Source organism: Squalius cephalus (genome assembly GCF_949319135.1).
Source record: "Squalius cephalus genome assembly, chromosome: 3".
NCBI lineage: Eukaryota > Metazoa > Chordata > Actinopteri > Cypriniformes > Leuciscidae > Squalius > Squalius cephalus.
Window position 1 is genome coordinate 22,600,975 of NC_137124.1, and position 20,565 is coordinate 22,621,539.

At 37.2% G+C, this 20,565-nt stretch overlaps 2 protein-coding genes across 6 annotated transcripts in view; one reads left to right on the plus strand and one right to left on the minus strand.

The window, feature by feature from the left end:
* ano5b (anoctamin 5b) overlaps positions 1–12,389 on the minus strand; it is a 44,134-nt gene extending 31,745 nt beyond the window's left edge. For 2 of the 4 annotated variants that reach the window (XM_079867493.1, XM_079867491.1), the window contains exons 1-2: positions 12,060–12,372; positions 2,837–2,881 (exon numbers count right to left, since the gene is read on the minus strand). In XM_079867493.1, the coding sequence (XP_079723619.1) occupies positions 2,837–2,881; positions 12,060–12,135 (121 nt within the window). In that variant the 5' untranslated portion in view covers positions 12,136–12,372. Of the gene's footprint in view, positions 1–2,836; positions 2,882–12,059 lie in introns of all 4 variants that reach the window. The other 2 variants (XM_079867494.1, XM_079867492.1) reach the window with 2 other exon arrangements.
* A 1,045-nt stretch (positions 12,390–13,434) lies between these two features.
* Positions 13,435–16,208, plus strand: tssc4 (tumor suppressing subtransferable candidate 4). 2 transcript variants are annotated; one of them, XM_079865335.1, is made up of 4 exons: positions 13,435–13,495; positions 13,811–13,935; positions 14,208–14,226; positions 14,458–16,208. In XM_079865335.1, exon 4 carries the CDS (start codon positions 14,538–14,540, stop codon positions 15,423–15,425), a length of 888 nt encoding a protein of 295 aa, XP_079721461.1. In that variant the 5' UTR covers positions 13,435–13,495; positions 13,811–13,935; positions 14,208–14,226; positions 14,458–14,537; the 3' UTR covers positions 15,426–16,208. The 2 variants fall into 2 exon arrangements, with proteins under 2 accessions (XP_079721461.1, XP_079721462.1); XM_079865336.1 differs by lacking the exon at positions 13,811–13,935 and having other exon boundaries at positions 13,453–13,495.
* Positions 16,209–20,565: the final 4,357 nt, after the last annotated feature.

Below are 20,565 nucleotides of genomic sequence, written 5' to 3' on the forward strand. Positions count from 1 at the left end.
TATATATATATATATATATATATATATATATATATATCAATATTAATATATATCTCAGAACCACAAATGCTATAACTGGAAACATCATATGCCAACCAATATGCTCTTGCTGTTCTAAACTTTGCACCTTTTAGTGGTAGATAAAGTACAACGTTTTCCCTAAGGCGAACTTAAGGGTACTGCTCAGTGACAAGCTGTTGTACTGTTAAAAGGTAAAATTTTAGCATGTTTTTAAGATTGCATATAAAAACAGGAAATATTTGGTTACATTAAAATAGGGCTTTTTCAGCACAGTAGATCACAGACCAAAGGTGGGCAGTATTAAAGGTGCAGTAAGCGATTTCTGAAAAACGCTGTAGAAAGTGGATCAGAACGAGCACCATAATAAGCTTGTAGCCAATCAGCAGTAGGGGGCGTGTCCACTCATGATGAGAGAAGGAGAGAGAGTGAGATTTGAAGACTGTTGAAAGAGAGATGGCTGAGAGACATTACAAAAGAAAAAAGGTCAAAGGAATATCACTGGAAAAAGAAGGGTTAAGCCTGGTTCACACGGCAGGATAATTAGGCCGATTTTAGCCCCGATTCACCCCTTCCGACAATCTTAAGGATGCTCCGATTATCGTAAAATAATCTGATCAGATATTCCTGCCATGTGTGGTGTGTTAAGACGGCTCTCGTCTGCTCGGAAGGACGTCGGGACCGCTCCGATCTCAAATCGGGGATATCCAACATGTTGGATTTTTTTGGCCCGATTTCTCCTCATGTGTGGTGTCCCCCGGGGACAAACGAGCACGCAGCCTGTGGACTGTGGCGTGTAGCCAATCAGAAAGCCAGGTGGCGAGGAAGCACTGGGAAACAAAATCAAAACAGCCGGCGGCATGGCGCACCAGAAAGTCCGGTGGACGTCGGAGATGGAGGACCAACTGATAACGTTTTTTTTCGGTTAAAAACAAACTACAAACTATCGCCACTGCATCCTCTTCGTCCGCCATGATTGTTTACTCTGAAGTCACGTTTGATCTCGAGGGATTTTGCGAAATTTCCCGTCTGACCTGGGAATGCTCGGGAGTCAAATTGGTTCGTGTGTGATGTGTTGATTTTGCCGTGTGGCTGCGCACCACACACTGTATGACCAAAACTGTTAGACCCGTGATTTTTTAATCGCCGTGTGTGGGGTCTCTCAGGTTTGGAAAATCGGCCGACAATTTTAAAATCGGCCCGTGTAAACCAGGCTTTAGAGTTTTAGGAAGTTAATATTAGAACAGCATTCCAGTGCAGCAGAGACTTAAGTGGGAAGGCCTGAAAACAGATGTTGTTTCTGCTCCATACGCGAGTAACACTGGTTTTGAGTGTCATTGTTTGTCGCCAGCAGTACACCAGCACCAGACATATGGAGCAGAAACAACACAACCTCAGCATCTGTTTCAGGCCTTTCTGCTTAAGTCTCTCCAGCACTGGAACGCTTTTCTAATATTAACTCTTGTATACTGTATGTTCATATTTTGTTCTTCCTTGTTAGGGCTGCTTCCTCCATTACGTCATTGACTAAATGCGCAACCAGATGTTCGAATAGTTCGAATATTCGTGTGTTTTTTAGAGGGAATATTCGAACGTCATTTTTAAACAATTTTGACAGCCCTATTCCTTGTCAGTCGTTCGTTCGTCATTTTTGCTTTATTTTTTTGCGAAGCTTTATTTTGCTTCGCTTCTGCTATGATAGTGACATCCATTGCATGTTTGGGGGCATAGCAAAGAAGGGAATTGTTTGTTTGTTTGGGCTAATTTCAAATATCAACAGTGTTCAGAAATCGCTTACTGCACCTTTAGTGTAAACTACATACTAGTGGTATTTAAATGACAATCATTCCACTGTTTTAAGAGACATTACATTTTCAGAATATTTTATTTAATTTTCCTTTGCAGAAGAGCAGCTCCAACTTAAACACATTCAGTGTTATGCAGCGTATTAGAGTTCATAGCTGCTAAAGTGAATGTCACATAGCACATCATTTTAACAAAAAGGTTTACAGTCGTATGTGTTTTTTGTCTTTACGGCCCTTTTGCTCCCTCTCCCCCACATACTTTGGCAGAAATTCCATTGGTTAGTCAGCCAATGACTTAAATGCTGAGCAGCCAACTTTGTGGGATAGAAGCACTTCCTGTGGGGAACAGTCAGGCATAGTGTAACATGTAGTGTTTTGTAACAGGATACACACAACACAATTCCTGGCTAGTGCATGATATCACTAAATCAATGAGCACTAAATCACCACTCAATCAAATTACAGATAGTTAAATATGCAAGTAAATATGTTCCACCATGGACAGATTAGATTACAGTCTCAGACTGGTTGTTCTGTTAATTTGATTCTGCCTTATTAAATTTTGGATTTTCAGTTGTGCTGCCTTCATTCTTTCGGAACAACACTGCTATCAACAACAAAAACACAACACTTCAGTCATCAAACACGTCTCTCACAAATTCAAGCTAAAACTTCCATGCAATTCTGACAAAAAAAGCTTTAAACACACACTCATATCCAGCCTTAAAGCAGTGGCATGAACCTTAACAAGTTGACAAGGCCAACGGAATGAAAGAACAGACAAAGACGTCAACATTTTTTAAAACATCTTTAGCATTTGGAGCAAAGTTTACATCTCCAAATATGTGGTACCACAGACAAGCACACTTGTCACAATATGGTTTCTGAGATGCTGATGAAGCGTAATAAAATGATAATGACAGGAAACGAATATGAAGCAAAAGTATCAGAGGATGAGAAGATGGCAGAGCGGGGGACGGACAGACAAGCGGCACACGTAGCTCTGTCCGTACCTGCCTGAAAGGTCCTCCGGTAGCCCGTCAGAACGGCACAGCCATCTTAACCCAAGAGACGGTTAGGGGTGTAAAGATGGAAATTAAATTTTAAATCCACACAAGCAACTCTTTCTATGCATTTCTTTTAGGGGGAAATTAATACATGTGAGGGCTAACATTTAAAACCATTGCTAAAATCACAAAAAAACTGCATTTGTAAATAGGTATAAAGGCAGGGGTGCACACGCGTGGTAAAAATAAACGAAGCGCAGCAGAAAACATGGAGGAAAGCGCTTTTGAGTACCAACATTTTTGGGGACAGGGACACGTTTACTTGGTAAAGTTTACTTGGTTTACTTGTTCTCTGGCAATCATGATGATGCAACGGATCGCAATTGTCCGTGATCCGTATACGGACTAGGCCCCATGGTTCAGTACGCATATGATTCACAGATTAACTACTAAGTTTAACCATCATAGAGTGAAAGTTTATCATTTGGACATGTTTTGTCTTGCCAATTTACACATTCAAACGATTTTAAACGCGGAAGAAGAGGCAAAAATCGGGACTCAGAGAGAGAGAGAGAGAGACACGTTTGAGACAGTGTTTGAACACCGAATTGATTCCCCTTTCATGTTTACTTGCGCTTATTATGTCAAAATAGCTGTCTCTGCAAGTATTCTCTCAGTTTTGTCATAAGTGAACAGTTGAGAAAGAAACCAGATGTGTGGCAGTATATTCGGTCTATGCATTCGGTCTTAAAGTGACAGCAGCCTAATATTCCAGCTGTTGTCTGTGTCATTAATGTTAATAAAAATAAAATAAAAACATCATCATCATCTACCATGTTTGAGAGAAAAGAAGACAGTGAGGAAAGCAGTCAGGAGGAAAGTGATGACGACAACTTAAAGTTTGAGTACCAAGCAGCCTCTCCAGGTGCTCCCTTGAGACCCAAACCAAAAAAAGTGATGTGAACCCCTGGTCTCTATCGTTTCCATTCTATGAGAAGGCCAATATTTGCTCTGAGCAGAGCCAACAGGTGTGGTCTCGCAGGCTTCCTCTGATCGTGTTATTATGAGTGATGATTAGGCCTACTGGGAAAAAAAGGCTTTGATAATGGCACCTTTGTGTAATACTTTGAAGCAGAGAGGGAAAAAGCAGCAGTAGTGTTGATAAAACCAGTCTGAATACAAACCCGTGGCCCCCACAGTAATTTCCTAGTAAACAAATCAACAGTTTAACTGAATCTGTGTGCTAAAGCATACATTTACTGTTCAGCAGGGATGGGCTCAGCTTGTTCAGCAGATGGGCTGAAAATATATTCACAATTCCGATTCAGCCTCACGTGTCACATGACTAGCTGTAAAAGGAATATAAAGTGAACTGAATTTATCAGCTGAATGAATCAAGCTTACACCATTGCACTCTTAATGCATGGCAAAACATAACTCCCAACAGGAAAAGTGTGTCAGGAAACGCCATAGATTCAGGTCAGAGAACATTCACGGAATAGCCATTTCACATTAGCAGCAACTAAACCACAATTCCCAACCACATTTTGTGTCCATGGCAAAGTCTTTGAAAAAGCTGCACAATAACACAGAAACTGCATCTTTATCAACAGGATGCAATGGTGTCTTGGTAAGTAATTGGGGATCTCCAGCAAAGTCTTACTCTTAAATAGCGAAGGAAACAATGACTATACTGTGAGGTCAGGAGAAGGACTGTTTATAGATATACAGATAATTCAAATTAGATGCATACAAACAACTTTGGAGTCACGTACACAAAACAAATGCATAAATCTTCATACAGTTCTCCGAATTGATGAAGAATAGCCCATTATCTCGCTTTAAAAAAAAATAAATTAAATGTTTCTAATCACTCTGCTGATGCTCAAGGGCCATGATCATACATATACAGGTGCTGGTCATAATATCATCAAAAAGTTGATTTATTTCAAAAATTCAACTTAACAGGTGAAACTAATATATTATATAGACTCATTACATGCAAAGTGAGATATTTCAAGCCTTTATTTGTTATAATTTTGATGATTATGGCTTACAGCTTATGAAACCCACGAAATCAAAATCCCAGAAAATTAGAATATTAAATGAAATCACACAGTAATTACACAGTGATACCATGGTCATTGAACCAGGTTTTGGTTCTTTTGGCAGTGTGGGCCGGTGCAAATCCTGCTGGGAAACGAAGGAAGCATGAAGTGCTCTGAAAATGTCCTGGTAGACGGCTGCGTTGACTCTGGATTTAATAAAGCACAGTGGACCAAAGTCCTCTTTTCTGATGAGAGCAAATTTTGCATCTCATTTGGAAATCAAGGTCCCAGAGTCTGGAGGAAGAATGGAGAGGCACACAATCCAAGATGCTTGAAGTCCAGTGTGAAGTTTCCACAGTCTGTGTTGGTTTGGGGAGCCATGTCATCGGCTGGTGTTGGTCCACTGTGCTGTCCACTCAACGCAGCCGTCTACCAGGACATTTCCAGAGCACTTCATGCTTCCTTCAGCAGACAAGCTTTATGGAGATGCTGACTTCATTTTCCAGCAGGATTTGCACCTGCCCACACTGCCAAAAGAACCAAAACCTGGTTCAATGACCATGGTATCACTGTGTAATTACTGTGTGATTTCATGTAATATTCTAATTTTCTAGGATTTTGATTTTGTGGGTTTCATAAGCTGTAAGCCATAATCATCAAAATTATAACAAATAAAAGCTTGAAATATCTCACTTTGCATGTAACGACGAGTCTATATAATATATTAGTTTCACCTGTTAAGTTGAATTCTTGAAATAAATCAACTTTTTGATGATATTCTAATTTTATGACCAGCACCTGTGTATGTATGTATGTATATATATATATATATATATATATATATATATATATATATATATACTACAAATAGAGTGATCCCTTTTAGAGTTTATTTATGACTTTTACTGGGTCAACTACTTGTTCATACAGTATGGCTATCAAAGAGAAAAATAAATTAAACTGCCTGTTGCTATAGCAACAACTCTCACTTTCTTTCGCCTGGTTACCAACAAGCGCAGCCTCACTTGTTGGCTGTTGTCTACAAGTGGTGTGACAATTAAACAATTTAATTCAGTTGTGCTCTTTTGAAACAAAACAAAATCAAGTAATTGTATTTATGCTATTTGAATAATAAAACATTTTAGTAGAGTAAATCAGTAACTAAATTAATATCTTTATTACTTTACATGACAGATCAAGAGAACACATTCATGCACACACATACAAACACAGCAGGCACGGTGTGGCAGGGAGGCCGCGGAAATCTATTCAGGGTCCACGCCGGGTGTCTATGTCGCATTCTCTAAAGAGGATACCATGAGGTCTGCCCTGATAAGAGACTCATTCTTCTGTGTTGACAGTCCAGCGTGACAATGCACTGATAAACCCTGAAGAGACGGCAGGACCATTCACACTGTCAGACAATATACAGTTTATGATACAATCCCTTGGAAAAGCAAAAGAGTAAATAAAAGTTTTTCCACAGTACAGAAATAACAACACTTTGCATTGAATAAAGTACTTTCTAATGATGAGAGCTCAGATGGTAAACTTCTAAATAATCTTTTAATAATGGCATTTCTATGATCCAGTAACTGAATTATTAACAATTGTAATATGTGCATTCTGCTGTAAAAATGATGAGTAGGGCTGCACGATTAATCGCAATTTACATGAAATCGCACTTAGAGTTGGCTTATCGCGATTTTGAAATAGCAAAGGCTGCGATTATTTTTTACTTGCGATTATTATCTGAAAGCGCTGTGAGTTTGAGTCACTTATAATGTGCATTTGAAAAAGTAACACGCGTCAAACAACTTTCCAAACATGAGAAGCATTTATGAACCTCTTGTCCAACAAAAGACAACATTCAATAACATGCTTTTACTCCAAACTAACTTCATAAAGACAGCTGAGCATCCTTCTGTGAGATGATGTGCCTTCTTACTCAGAATAAGGCAGTCATGTGTTTATTAGTCATGCTTAATCAAAGCGTTTCAATCTTCTGTTTATTCAGCTACAGCGATGATGCCCGATAGGGATTTCTTGGAATTATGCGCGTTATCTACTTCTGCGGCGGGGCATATTTAGCGTGTCTGCGTGAGACGCCCTCTGGCGTTCAGGATGGAGCAGCATTTACTACAGACCAGCCACACTACACTGACAAGCTGAGCATAAAATAATCGCAGCCTTTGCCAAATCGCATGCGGTTTCATTGCGATTAATTGTGCAGCCCTAATAATGAGTTTAACATTCCACTGGTTACAGAGTCCGAAGGCCCAATTTAGGGTTGAGACTCGGATATCTAAAAGTGGAACTTTGTAGCATGATCATTAAATTTGGACTTAAATTCTAAGTCTAAGGGACAAGAATATGCTAAATGAATTTTGCTCTAGAGCAGTGTTTCCCAAACATTTGATAAGAAAAAAAATCCCACGGCACACCTCTAAGCACTAAAATAACAAAATTGCACAAACATGCATTGCTTCAAATGGCATAACTGGACAGGCAATTATATTAAAAGCAGTACTCGCATGTCAAACATTAGCTTAAGTCAGGTATGAACCCAAATAAGGTCATATGGGTAGCTATGATGTTGTTGGTGATGATGACAAAACAACAGTTTAAAAATTGTCGCTGTCGGACGGAAACTTCACATTTTTTGGATGGTATTGTGGCTTTATATATAGTCAGACAAGTGCATATGACATTATTATAATATTAACCCTCTATTGCATAGTGTTGCTTCAGGGTAACATACCCATTTTCCCTCATATTCTCAGGCTTACAAAATCATACACCAAAAAAAAAAAAGAAGCTTATTTTAATCTGGATGAAGTATGAAAAGCCAATAGAATGCTTGTATTTGATCACATAACTTGTCCAACACCCTTTTCAATGTCTTTTCCTCACCTGCACTCACATGCGGAAGCCATGTTTTTTCAGTTTCACAAAACTTTGAAAAAGTGTCATTTTCCTTAGGATTTCCATGAAATAAAAAATATTTTCACAATTTTGGGTAAGTTCTGATTTAATTTCACTCTGTTGATTATGTTTTCATTGAATATTTATTTTGTAAATGGGTAAAATAGCTATGTTGCCTCAAAGCAACAATATGCAACAGTGGAATGAGAATTCCCTGTTTTCATGCTAGTTAGCAATACAATATTATCAGCAATATAACATTTAACACAGATGGCAGGATACCAAGACTTATTAAAGTATTTGTCAGTATGTGCCTTGGTTTTTTTTATTTTAAAATACTTAATAACAATAACAATATTTATGATGACAGTTTAGCTATAAATATGCATAGGCATAACCTATAGAATTTGTAGCTTTGTAAGCTCAGATGTGTGTGTGTGTGTGTGTGTGTGTGTGTGTGTGTGTGTGTGTGTGTGTGTGTGTGTGCACCAAATGTTCAATCTGCCTCTAATATTTCCAGATACATATAATAATTGTGTAATTATCTTTTTCAGTGACAATGAACATATCAACATTCTATGGCAGAAAGAAGTTTTTGATTTTTAAACATGAAAATTGAATGAGAATGAATGCATAAAAATAATACTCCTTTGTTGCGCATTGTTACTTCTAGGTAACAAACCCCACTAAGATGGTAACTGGTTTTAACTGTATTACTTTTTCAGCACAAATGTTTTTTTTAAATGAAGTTGATGTTGAAGATCTTTCATAAAATGTGTTTTGTTATGAAATAAAGAGATATATTTTAAATAGACTGCACTTTTTGTATTTATTCCCATTATTGCATGTTGTTGCGCCAAAGTAACATACCTAGATCTACCCCCTATTAGTATAATTTTTGTAAATTATGTGTTGAATTGTTCAATGTGCTCTATGACTGGTAATAAAATGTGTGGAAATATTTTTTTTCTCTATTATTTCATATATCATGCAATAGAGGGTTAACATTTTATGAAGATCAAGCTCAAAGGGAGTTACGATTTTTTTTTACCAGCGAATGACAGAGATATGCCTTTGTCTTTTGTCCGTCACTGGAACGCATCTGAGGCAGTAAGTGCATTGCATTATGTTTTCATCAACTTACAGGTTATAAAGTTTATTGCAGTTATATGGGTGCTCAGTTTTTCTTGTTGTTGAAGATTTGGACATTTGGACAAAATCTCATCATATAAAAGATGAAGCACTATGCACAGGATATTTAAAACAGTATAGCTATATTAATTGGCTACAACTAGATGGCAAATAGGCCTACAATACTAAGACTCTTCTCAAATACAAAATAAGCCTTTATAGACATAGTGTTTCTTGAGTAAAGAAAACGTTGTACTTAATCAAACATCAGTTCTTTATTTACCTTTGCATTGCAAACAAGCAAAGATATCCAAACTGTGTGCGAATAATTTACAATAGAGGCAGGTGGAGTTATGAGGTTTGACCGACAGTTTGAGGATACGATAATGTTACGAGATTTAGTCACAAGCTATTTTAAATCCTTTTCATTGGTTAAATCTTTGTAAAACCAAAGTCCCTTTAAGACTTTGAAGTAATTTCACTCGGCGGCCATCTTTGAAACGCCTCTTATTCCACCATATTGCGCGTTGCACTTTCTCCAATTCATAGTAATACGAGTGCACCGTCTTTCTGTATATAAAGTCTTTGGTAAAACTTAAAATACAATAAAATTGACAAAATATAAAGATACGTGGTTTCCACCTGAGAGCGACGATATATTCTTATATTAGTAGCATTTATTTTTATTTATTTATTTATTTAGGCATTTGGTTGGGAAACACTGCTTTAGAGATTCTGTTCCAAGGAGCTCAGAACATCCTGAGTTGAGATACTGAGGTTTCCGTAAACATCTGTATAATCAAAATTTGTTGTAGGCCATGACATAAAGAAGGCTGCTGTGATTAAACCAAGTAAAACGAAATTGCAATACTAAAAAAAACAGAGATAGTCATGCAAACAAAATTAGAAAAATAAAAAATGATCAAGTAGCCTAACCTCTATTTGGACCACTTGCGATTGATTGACCTAGTCCAACTCAATGTTTACAAAAAAGCAATTGGATTTAAATATTTTAGCATATCTAAAAAGTTTAATTTATATAAAAGACAATTTTAAACAAGCTATCTAACACTAAACACAATTAAACTGATGCCCAGTCATGATGGAACTATATTGCTATTGCAGCAATTACGATGATGATGATAAGAAGCAATATATTACCAGGCTTCAATTACTGCAGCAACAGGAAGTTTTATAGCTAAAATGAAAAACTGTATGATATTAAAGCTATGCAGATTTAATGAGTTGGCCATTAGCTGTGGGTTCTGGCCCTGGGTTGATTCTCTGTTTTAGAGCTGCTTAAGCAATGAATCCTCTCAAACTCTGCTGCACTTCTTAATTTTGCTGTTAATTAGGCACCTATGAATGAAAAGTATATTAAACTCGTACATCTTGAAGTGCACTTGTTGCCGCTAAGCATCTGGCCAATATAAAACTAACTAAATATATAAAAATAATTAACTTTGAGGTTCAATGCATTTGTTAATGAAATACAGTGCAAGTAAGATATATATAGACACAAAATTCAGAGTCACTGTAAATCCCTCTGTTTTTTAATCACACATTGCAGACTTAACAATGTGAGCCATGACACTGCCACAGTCCTGGTCGAGAAGCATAATCATATTACTATCCAGTGAATCACCTATGATCAGTACATGGATTAAATAGTTGCAGTGAAATCCAAAGCAGGAGGGAACAGAGAGATTAGGCTGGGGTTCCCCTGAAATATAGCCTATACATTTCCCTTATATTCTACATTTTCTCGTTCCTCTCAACCACTCCCTCTTACAAAACATACACTCATGACACAGAGTAATAAATAATATTAATAATAATAATAAGTCACTTTGGCAAACAAACCCACTCACCAATGTGAACACGAGCCGTGGACATAAACATACACCTACACACCTCACACTTAATAAGTCTCTAAGCCTTAATGCATTAGCAGCTTTTACTCAACCTGTGCAACAAAAAGCCTCAGGACGGCAAAAGCCACATCAGACCCAGCACTGATTCATTTCAGCTCGGCTCAATTATTCATTTTACATTATTAAAAAACAAGCCGAGTAATATCAAATGTGGGATCAAACAACACTGCTGCATGACACATCTGTCACATCCCTGAGCTAAAACATCAGCGCAGGATATTCTGTTTAGATAATACCACATATTTATTTGTCAGAGGGGGGAAACCAGGAACATTTTCCTACCTAGGTCCTGTGTCAAAGGGGGCCCCTAAGGTCGGTAAAGCCTATTCATTGGGTATCATCCTATTATGATTTTTCTCATTTGGTTACTACAAAATCGAGGGTCTAATAAATTTCACTATTCAATACTCCACGAATACAAAGACCATTCACTTCACTTCTTTCTTTATACCACATTCTTAGAGGAGGAGCCTGATGTTTTTTAATCTAAAAATGTCCTGTGTGCAGGGGAACTGAATGAACTCTGAATGAGTCACAATGACAGCAGACATTTAACTGATTCAACATAAGGACTGTTTGATTCCCAAGTTATGGGACTGAGGCCAAGCCATGTGGCAAGACGGAGTAACGTGAAAGCTAATGAAAGAGCTGGTTCAAGCTGCTTTTAAAACTACCATTCATACAATGATGCGTAGAAATAATATCACGTTTCTATGTTGTTTTTCAAAATCCGTAACTTAGGTCACGTAGCCTACATATGCTCACACCAGGGCTTTTTTTGTGGATTCAAACCATGTCAAAAACACGCTTTTGTAATGCAGGATACAGCACGGTACCAGGTAGTAATACCCGTCTTTGGGTGTAGACCGCAACTTTTCCATACCTTTGCCATTTCAGGAACTTAACGTTAAGTCTATTTTAATTTCAGTTCAACGCCGCTTATTTGAATAAATGTACTGTCTGTTATACGTTTTTATTTTGTTAAAGGGACCAGACCTGGTGAACATGTTGCATTTTCTCTTTTTTTTTTCATTGTTCTTTGTCTTTGAAGTGATCCTGTCAGCTGATTTAATGCAGCGTCACATTCATTTATATTTTCATTTATGATGACAACTCCCAGACCTTCTCATTACGATTTTGAACACTGCATATAAGGTTTACATATCATATAGCTGTTGTAGCAGTTCTTACCTTCAATCTGAGAATCCAGAGTGTTGGACATTTCTATTAAAGTAGCTTCTTTCGTCTTCCCCGTTATTCTCTTCATGTTAAGTTCGTGCGTTTCTTTTCTCCCACGGGACAATGAAAAAAAATCCGTCAGTTCAGTCTGGCTTTCTGGCCTAAAGGTGCCGAAGGAGATTTCCGCTTTCAAGATTTAAGATGTTAGTTGGGAGAATGTAGTGGCTAAGCTGTGAATCCCTCGCTCGCTTTCTTCTCCATAACATCAATAACTAACATTACAGCAAGCAGCGGCGAGCTGAGGACTGGAGATGTGATGATGATGATGATGATGATGATGAAGTCTTAAAGGGGAGTGGCTTTCCGTCGGCATACTGTCATAAAAATACTGAAAAGTATAATTTACGGGGTCTCTATAATGTCACGTTCTTTATTACTGTGTTCTTTATTACATGTGTTCAGTCATATTTATAAAAAATTTTTTATTGAATACAAGATTAATCTGTAAAAGTATCTCTATTTAGCATTTCTGTCCTGCACTGTTAAGGGCATTATGCGTCTTATATGCTATTCTATATATCCATTACCTCAATTATTTTTTAATTAAAGCACACTGGGTCAGATTGCACGTGCTTCTATCTTACAGCATTTGCGCCCTCTGCTGGTTATCGGACAGACAGACAAGGGGTGTCCCAATCCTCCGTATACTGCCCTGAAGTGGACTTCAAAGGTATTCAGCCATTCAAAGGTATTTGTGTTCACGCTGTCGTAATTACCGTAAATAAGAGATGGCTGTGACTGTGTACTTGGAGCTGTTCACGTCCTCGGATTCGGATACTTTCTCTTGCACTAAATCTGCAGTGGTCTGGTCGCATGGTACCGCGGTCACGTGGTACAAGTCGTAGCTCTCAATTTTTTTTTAATTATGAGTTCTACGATCACGTAAATGCTTTTTACAAATCAGAATAGTTACGGTAAGTACGACAATGGCGTGGCGCACCTAAATTTTAGGAAGCGAGCAGGGCAAACGGAGTAGACATATTAGTGTGAAATTAAACATTACAAAATTAATTTATCACTAAATTTAGTGGTTTCAAGTATGACTAATTATTATTAAGTTATTAATTAAAATATATATAAATATAAAATCTTATATAAACTCCCAGATATTTGAACGTAACACTATGAACTGAAACATTTTTATATTATATTATATTATATTATATTATATTATATTATATTATATTATATTATATTATATTATATTATATTACATTATATTATATTATATTATATTATATTCATACACCCCTTGCTATGCATGTAGGGAGCTGTGAACACTGACCATGTGAGAACTAGAACGCAGCTGTTGGTTTCATTCTAACAGATCAACTACATTACCCACAAAGCATCTCTTCGTTGATTATGGGCACTCACTGCAGCTAAAGGTATGCTACTGCTTATGTGGACAACTAGATACGTGTCAAATAACTAAGTAACTTTCAAATTATGGTTGTTATATTTCAACCGGCATGTTACCGTAAATGTCGTAGGTTCTGAGGGCATTTGAGATATTTTGATCACGTTTATCATAGCTAGGCGGGATAGCTGCGTTAGCTGGCTTAACGTGTCAACAGAAGATAATGCTCACTGGCATTACATTAACGTCATGATTTGTTTTAAATGTCTGTAGTTGTGCAAATTTCTTCTTCTTGATTTAATAAGTATAGAGATATGCTGATGCTGATTTTGTTTAATTCAAGTTTACACCGTAAGAAGAGGACAACCTTCAGACTAAACGCTATGGCCATAACTTTGATTAATACTCTGGAATCAACTATTTTAGCTGAACTGACCAGCTCGCAGTACCTGTGAGTCTTCAACCGCAGTAAGATACCTCCATGCACCCAAGCATTGTTCCAGCTGTATATATTTTTTTACTTTCTTCAGATTAGTGGGAGTATGTAACAAGCGCATAAAGACATTACAAACAACATTACAAGATCTGTAAAATAAATGAATAAATATGGATTTTAATATAAATAATGTATTTAAATACTTGTCCTTAAGTATTATTAGATCACTGTATAATGCTGTTATGTAATTGTATGTTTACTGAGTGAAGATCTCACTGCTTGTTTCTCATTCTGGTTCCTATAGGTGTCTCAAGAGCCTTTTGGTGAGCGAGTAGTTCCTCATCTTTTCTTTTCTCTCTGTAGTTCATGTCAGTTGGTTTGTTATGAGTTTGTCAAAAAATAAAGTTCAAGATCACCATTCTATGAAGTTTATTAGCACTAGTGTTATGTGCAGTCAATGCCTTACCTTTTTACTTTATATGCTACTCTTTGAATATACTGTCTGTGTTTGTGCATTACTAATACAAGTATTTCTTAATTTCTTTCTTCTTTAGATCTTTCACACAGCATCTCAGCGTAAATATCCAGCTTCTAATCGTATCTCTTGACCTAACCTCGGAGTAGTAGTAGCACAATGAGTGACCCAAACTGCAAAGAAAAGGATGCCCCCAACAGTCTTTCTAATAGAGATATGATTGAACTTCCAGATGATCTCTCCCTGAGCGACTCTGACTCTGATGAACCCACAGAGCATTTCGGCAGAAAGGTTGAGGACTTGTCATCATCCTCAGAGGACGAAGGTGAGACTCAGCAGCATGTGAAGTCTGTTCCTCAAGAAAATCCCTCCTTCAGACTGATAGGTGGAAGCTCTGGTTTCTGTGATCGGAGCAAGGACATCTTTGCCCAGTTGGATAGTGCAGCAAAGCTCACATCTAAGGATCTAGGTGAAGACAACATTCTTGATGGCATGTTTGCCCGTCCTGCTCCACCCTCACCTCCACAGGCAGCTCAAAGGAAGTGTGGTGTTGACCAAGAGGCAACCAAAAAACAACCTCCAGGTAAAAAACTCCCAGACTACCTAGCAAACCCTGAGCGCTGGACCCGATACAGCCTCGAAGATATTGCTGAAACCAGTGATAGAAAGAATAGTCAGGTCGCTCATGAGTACATTCAGGAGCTTCAAGATAGCCGGAGGTCTCAAAAAGCCACACTGGAGACTTTCACTCCAGCTTTCAACCAGGATCACAGCAGCAGCAGTGATAATAAGATCGTGTTCACTAAACCCAAAAGCAAAGATCAAAGTGGGAGCAAACTTGACCATGCTAAGAAGGAAGTAGTTGGCCTTCAACACTTGGATGATCATCACATTTCATGGGGCAATAAAGAGAAAAAAAGGAAGTGGGGGTCTGAGAAAGAGGAAGAAGACAAAATGGTGTCCAGCGCTGTCTTCAACAGTGCCAAGAAAGTAAATCGCAAACACTTCCGTAAAACACTGGAAGATGATGAAGGTGGCGCAGAGTGAGCACTTTGAACCTAAATATTTAAAACTACTGTTTTAATGTTTATGTACTTCAAACTTAACGTTGTTTTGTATAAAGTGGTTTGACTATCCAGTTATCTTGGTTTAGGCTGTATAATCCATGAAAAGCTTTTGCTGTCATACTGTACAGGCTATTTCTCAAAGGATAGCCTAAAAAATAACCCACATCTATAGATTGATAACCTGTATCAGTGGTTTAGTGTGTGTATATAATTATTCTGTGGTCATATTTATGACCACTTTTCATGAATAAATTGGACTCTGTTGTGTACTTTGAGATCACATTAAATAAGTGTGCTTTGTCTTAATGTTGGTGGAAGTGTTTGCTCAATGTTTTGCATGGTCATGTGATTGATGATGAACAATGCAAATGAGGAGATTAATCCCACTTCTGGTAATGCAGCACAAGGCTAGACGAACCATGGACTTTGAGGACATCTGCTTTCAGCCGAATCCCACTGTACACCATTCTTGTTTTTGCCCTCCTCTGTAGAGCATGTGTGTTTTAGGAAATTATTACAGTTTAAAGTCTTAAGAATGATATCCAGGTATTTTCAGAGAAACCAAATGTTTGGTGGTTTCACCAACTTCTCCTTAGTGTTTTTTAATGACCTAATGGTCCTGGTAAACCTGGAGAAATCAAGGTATTGCAAAAGTATAAATTGCGGGTCTAGAAAAGTCATTGAAATTTATATAGTCTGAATAATTCTTAGTAGTTATACTTGGTTAAAAAGTATTTAATTGGATTAAAAATACTTTTTGTGAATTCAATCCCTGTGTTTTGTAGTTATTTTGCATTTAGGCTACATGCAAACAATTTTGGCGGCCCAACGACGGAATCGACCGGCGTGGGCGAAGTTATAATGTTTGTTGGTCTTTTCAGTGCTTCTGTGAAGTTAACTTAATTATTAGAATTTAATAAAAAATGAATGTTTCTAATTAGGAACAAATCATAAATATTGGTTATTTATTCATTTAGATCTTATTCTGGGTATCCCATTTTCAATTATTCATTCATTAGGAACCCGATGTCACATGGAGTCGCACGCCGGCCTGGTTACGTGGAACTTTGCGAACACAAACTCACCAGTCTGATCTTAGTCAAATGGTGCAGGGTTAGCTATTACCTTTAGATGGTTGCATACTGCTTACTCATACAAAAAGAGTAGTTTATTTATCCACTTCCGTACAACTTGTTAAGTCAGTGATCGATAGAAATCAAAAGGTCTCAGATGACGTGCCTAATGTTACATTTATTCATGAGCCTTTAGTTTGACCTACACCAGACTCCATAATATACTCAATGTTTTCAGAAGAATACAGAATAAATCAAACATAACATTTTATTCGTCAGGTAAAAATGTATCATGCCAATTACACAATTAAGCAATTGGAAGCCAATTCAGAAATAATAACATCAGTTGCTCAAAGAATGAATCTAAGAGTAAGAAATATACCTGACAGTGGAGAGACACACAGCAGTGTGTGGAGGTTTTCTGGTAACAGAATCCCCAAAGACTATTCTGCCAGTTTTCCTAATAGGAATAGATTCACAAGATACATCATGTTTTATATCATCATTATTAGTGAACCTACAGTGACTTGAGCCATGTGAAAGGAGAGGGGTGCTCATGGAAAAGGAGAGAAGTCTGGGCATTGTGACCGTTGTCCTATGCTCATCTTTTCTCCAGATTAGAGTTTTACACCCGGTTCCACATCCAGACAGTCCCAGACTAAAATGCATGATTGAGCTGTTAACTGAAAGCAACTTGCACTGACATATGTCACTGCCACTGTTTTGTCTCAAGATGCAACACCAGTCATGTTTTTTTTTCTAAGGCAAGTTTATAAAAGCCACTAATGTCCTAATGGCTAATGGTTTTATTGCAGGGTGTTTTATCTCATGTTCTGTCTGAGCAGGAAAACAGTCTTAATGTGTTGCCTTCATTTTCTTGACTGAGATGCAATCATTCACCCATTTTTTTTCTTTAATGAAATAATGTTCCAAAGATTCCAAAGGTTTTTATTTTTCTTCTGGATTCTAGGAGGTTAAAGCAGCAAGTATTTGCATGTAAAAAAAAAATAGCAGTGCAGTGACAACTGTGCCCAACTCGCCTAACTCCTTTTATGACTTAAATAACATATTCAGAGCCGAATGACTGTTGCCACTGCAGTAACGTTTGAGTTTCGATCTCAAGTTATCAGTGTTGATCTCTGTGTATAGAGCATGGTATTGAGAGTTATGAAACCTCGGCCCCGCCCTTCAACAGAAAGCGATGACGTCTGTTGTCTCACCTGTAAAGGTAGAAGTCACGATCATACCGTCGAGCTCGCGGATGTCTTAAATATGAGATGGGAAATGCGGAAGTGTAGGTTACACTGCTTTCGATCGGTCTCTAGTCAGTTTGAATTTCTCTCATTAGTTAAAGCTGGTCTTCGGCTATGTGAGGATAAGAGAAGCGAGACTGACATCGGTCTGCCTGAACTGAACTGAGCTGCTTTGAAAACTTTGATTTGAGAATGTTCTTCACCGATCGAGAGGTAGGCTACAGTGTGTGTGTGTGTGTGTGTGTGTGTGTGTGTGTGTGCATAGGTCAATGCCTGTCTGATTGGTCTTGAGGTGTTTATTAATTTATCTGGTCGATGTGAGACATAGCTCATGTGGAGAGAAAATACTATTTTGTTTTCTGAGTATTTAGTTACAGATGTTTAGTTATATAATTATGCTGTTTAGTAATATTAAATGTGCAGTTTATACCCTTTTAAATATATAATAATTGGTAGACTACTGTAGTCTCTGTGTTGCACTCATCCTGTCATATACATCAGTCGCTTTCACCACTAACAATACTGCCCTACAAAGCAAAAAGGCAGTAACTGCATTTTTGGTCAAAATTGAGTTATTATCATTTTCATGACATTCAAGGCATCCTTTGTTATGTGACAAAACATCTTATCTCAAATGTGTGTCGTTTTGGAGAAAAATGGTAATAGTTTTTGGAGAATCTGTAGTTACTGCCTTTTTCCTTGGTATTGTGCCACATTTTTGGTAAGTAATACAAAGCAAATTTACAAAGCAAGAATACAGTAACTGCAAAATAGGGGTAAAATATCAAATTAAATATGAGGATTGATATATACAAAGAATAAGCTAATATAAAGTAACAAAACAGCCACATGTCCAATAATCTACCTACAACTACTTAGGCTGGATGACAGAATAACTTTAAAGTCATTTTTCTCAGTTCTGCACTCTGCGTAGTTACTGCCTTTTTGCTTTGTAGGGCAGAATAGTACTGTAACAATATATCCAACATAGCCTAGAGAGGGAAATTACTGTAATAGTATATCCCATAACACTGTTTAAAATAGGGAGGTGCATCCTATTTTATTTACTACTTTATTTCTCCTTAGTGAATGACTTTGTCTTGGGATTTATACATAACTGTCTCATTTGGATTATTAAAATGTGTCTATTATTGTTTCAGACAGGTTAAACTGCATTATTTAGGAGGGATTAATGCAATCAGAAACTATTCTGAAGAACACTCACCTGACCTGAACATCTTGTTGTTGAGATCTTTCATGTGAATGTTTCAGAAGAAAGACTCTGTTGTGAGCGTAAACATGTAATGTACAACACATGTTTTACACAGACAACTCAGTAATTTGCTTATGACCTCCTTAATCTTGCATACGGTAATACAAAAACTTGATTAGGGATTAGATTTTTTTTAGACTCATTATTGATTAATCTGTTTTGGTAGAGTAAAGTGTTCAGGTACGTGTTCATATTACGTAAATGTATGCAAAAACTGAACGAATAATGGTTATGTTATGGTTAAACAGGTTATTTGTCATGTGCTGCTTTTTAATATGTCATTGACTAGAGCAAGAACATATTTTAATTACTGTGACTTCAGTTAATGATTTAGTAAGGCAGAGGTGAGGAATAATAATCCACGTTCTTAGTGATTCCTCAGTCTTTCTGACACCCACAAACACACACTCTTATCAAACACTTGTAGTTAAATGTTACCCACAGGCATGTCTTGACCTGCCATCATACCAGCAGGAGTAGCTGCTGTCAAAGTGAAAATCAGACGTAGGGAAAAAAAAGGGAAAGAAAGCTTTTACGCTACAAGAAATTATCATACAAATTCAGATTTGTTTTGTCCCAATCAATCTGAATTCATCCTAGAATATCTATAATAAACATTTCCCATCCAACTGGCTTTAATTTCTACAAAACACACGGTTTCATATGGGCACATGTTTTCGAGCTCCGTTGAAGTCCGGTTATACTTGACAAAACTGGTGAAAAGTCTTTTATTTTTTATTTAATCTTTAAAAAGTATAATTACAAATTATACTATCATCATAACAATGTGAGCGAAAAACTTTAAAAAGATGTTTGGATCCTGCTGTATTTGATCAGTTTGCTTTATATAGAGCAGGTTAGTCATTAAGTATTACTGTAGTAGCTTGCATGAAGACAGGTTAGAAATTTGCGTTTCAATTGAGATAAGGTTTGGCATCACAAACAAATGTCAGTTTGCATAATGCACATTTTCCTCTGTCTCAGGGTGATACCGGGTTGATTTATTGTAAGTACATAGATAAGTCTTATGCTGTCCTCAATACATTAATGACAGTGGCAGTAGGTGAATTTTTTACAATATATGCACTTACTATTCAGAAATTGTGCATTGGTCAGTAAACTTCTCTGGGTAACACTTTTGTCCTTGTTACATATGTTAAATGTACTTACAATAGTAATAACAGTAAATTATGCATAATTACATGCAACTAACCCTCAACCAAATCCTAATCCTACCCTAACCCTATAGCAAGTACATGTACTGTAGTTGCTTAATATTATTCAGTACTTAAATATATAATTACACTGTAACAATGACACCTTAAAATAAAGTGTAACCGTTCTCTGTTATTTCTATGTATTGCAGGATGAAATGGCTATGTATGAGTTGGACAATGCAAATGAGACTTTACTTACACCACAGGTAAGGAAAGAGACCAGACATGTGTTTTTGTGCATTTGTTGACCAATAGGATTTAAATACCACAGTCACCACAGTCACATTTCTACCCGAGCACAAGT

What these genes read in the sequence shown, in the direction of transcription:
- tssc4 (XM_079865335.1), top strand. Translation starts at nt 14,538, where the DNA reads ATGAGTGACCCAAACTGCAAAGAAAAGGATGCCCCCAACAGTCTTTCT.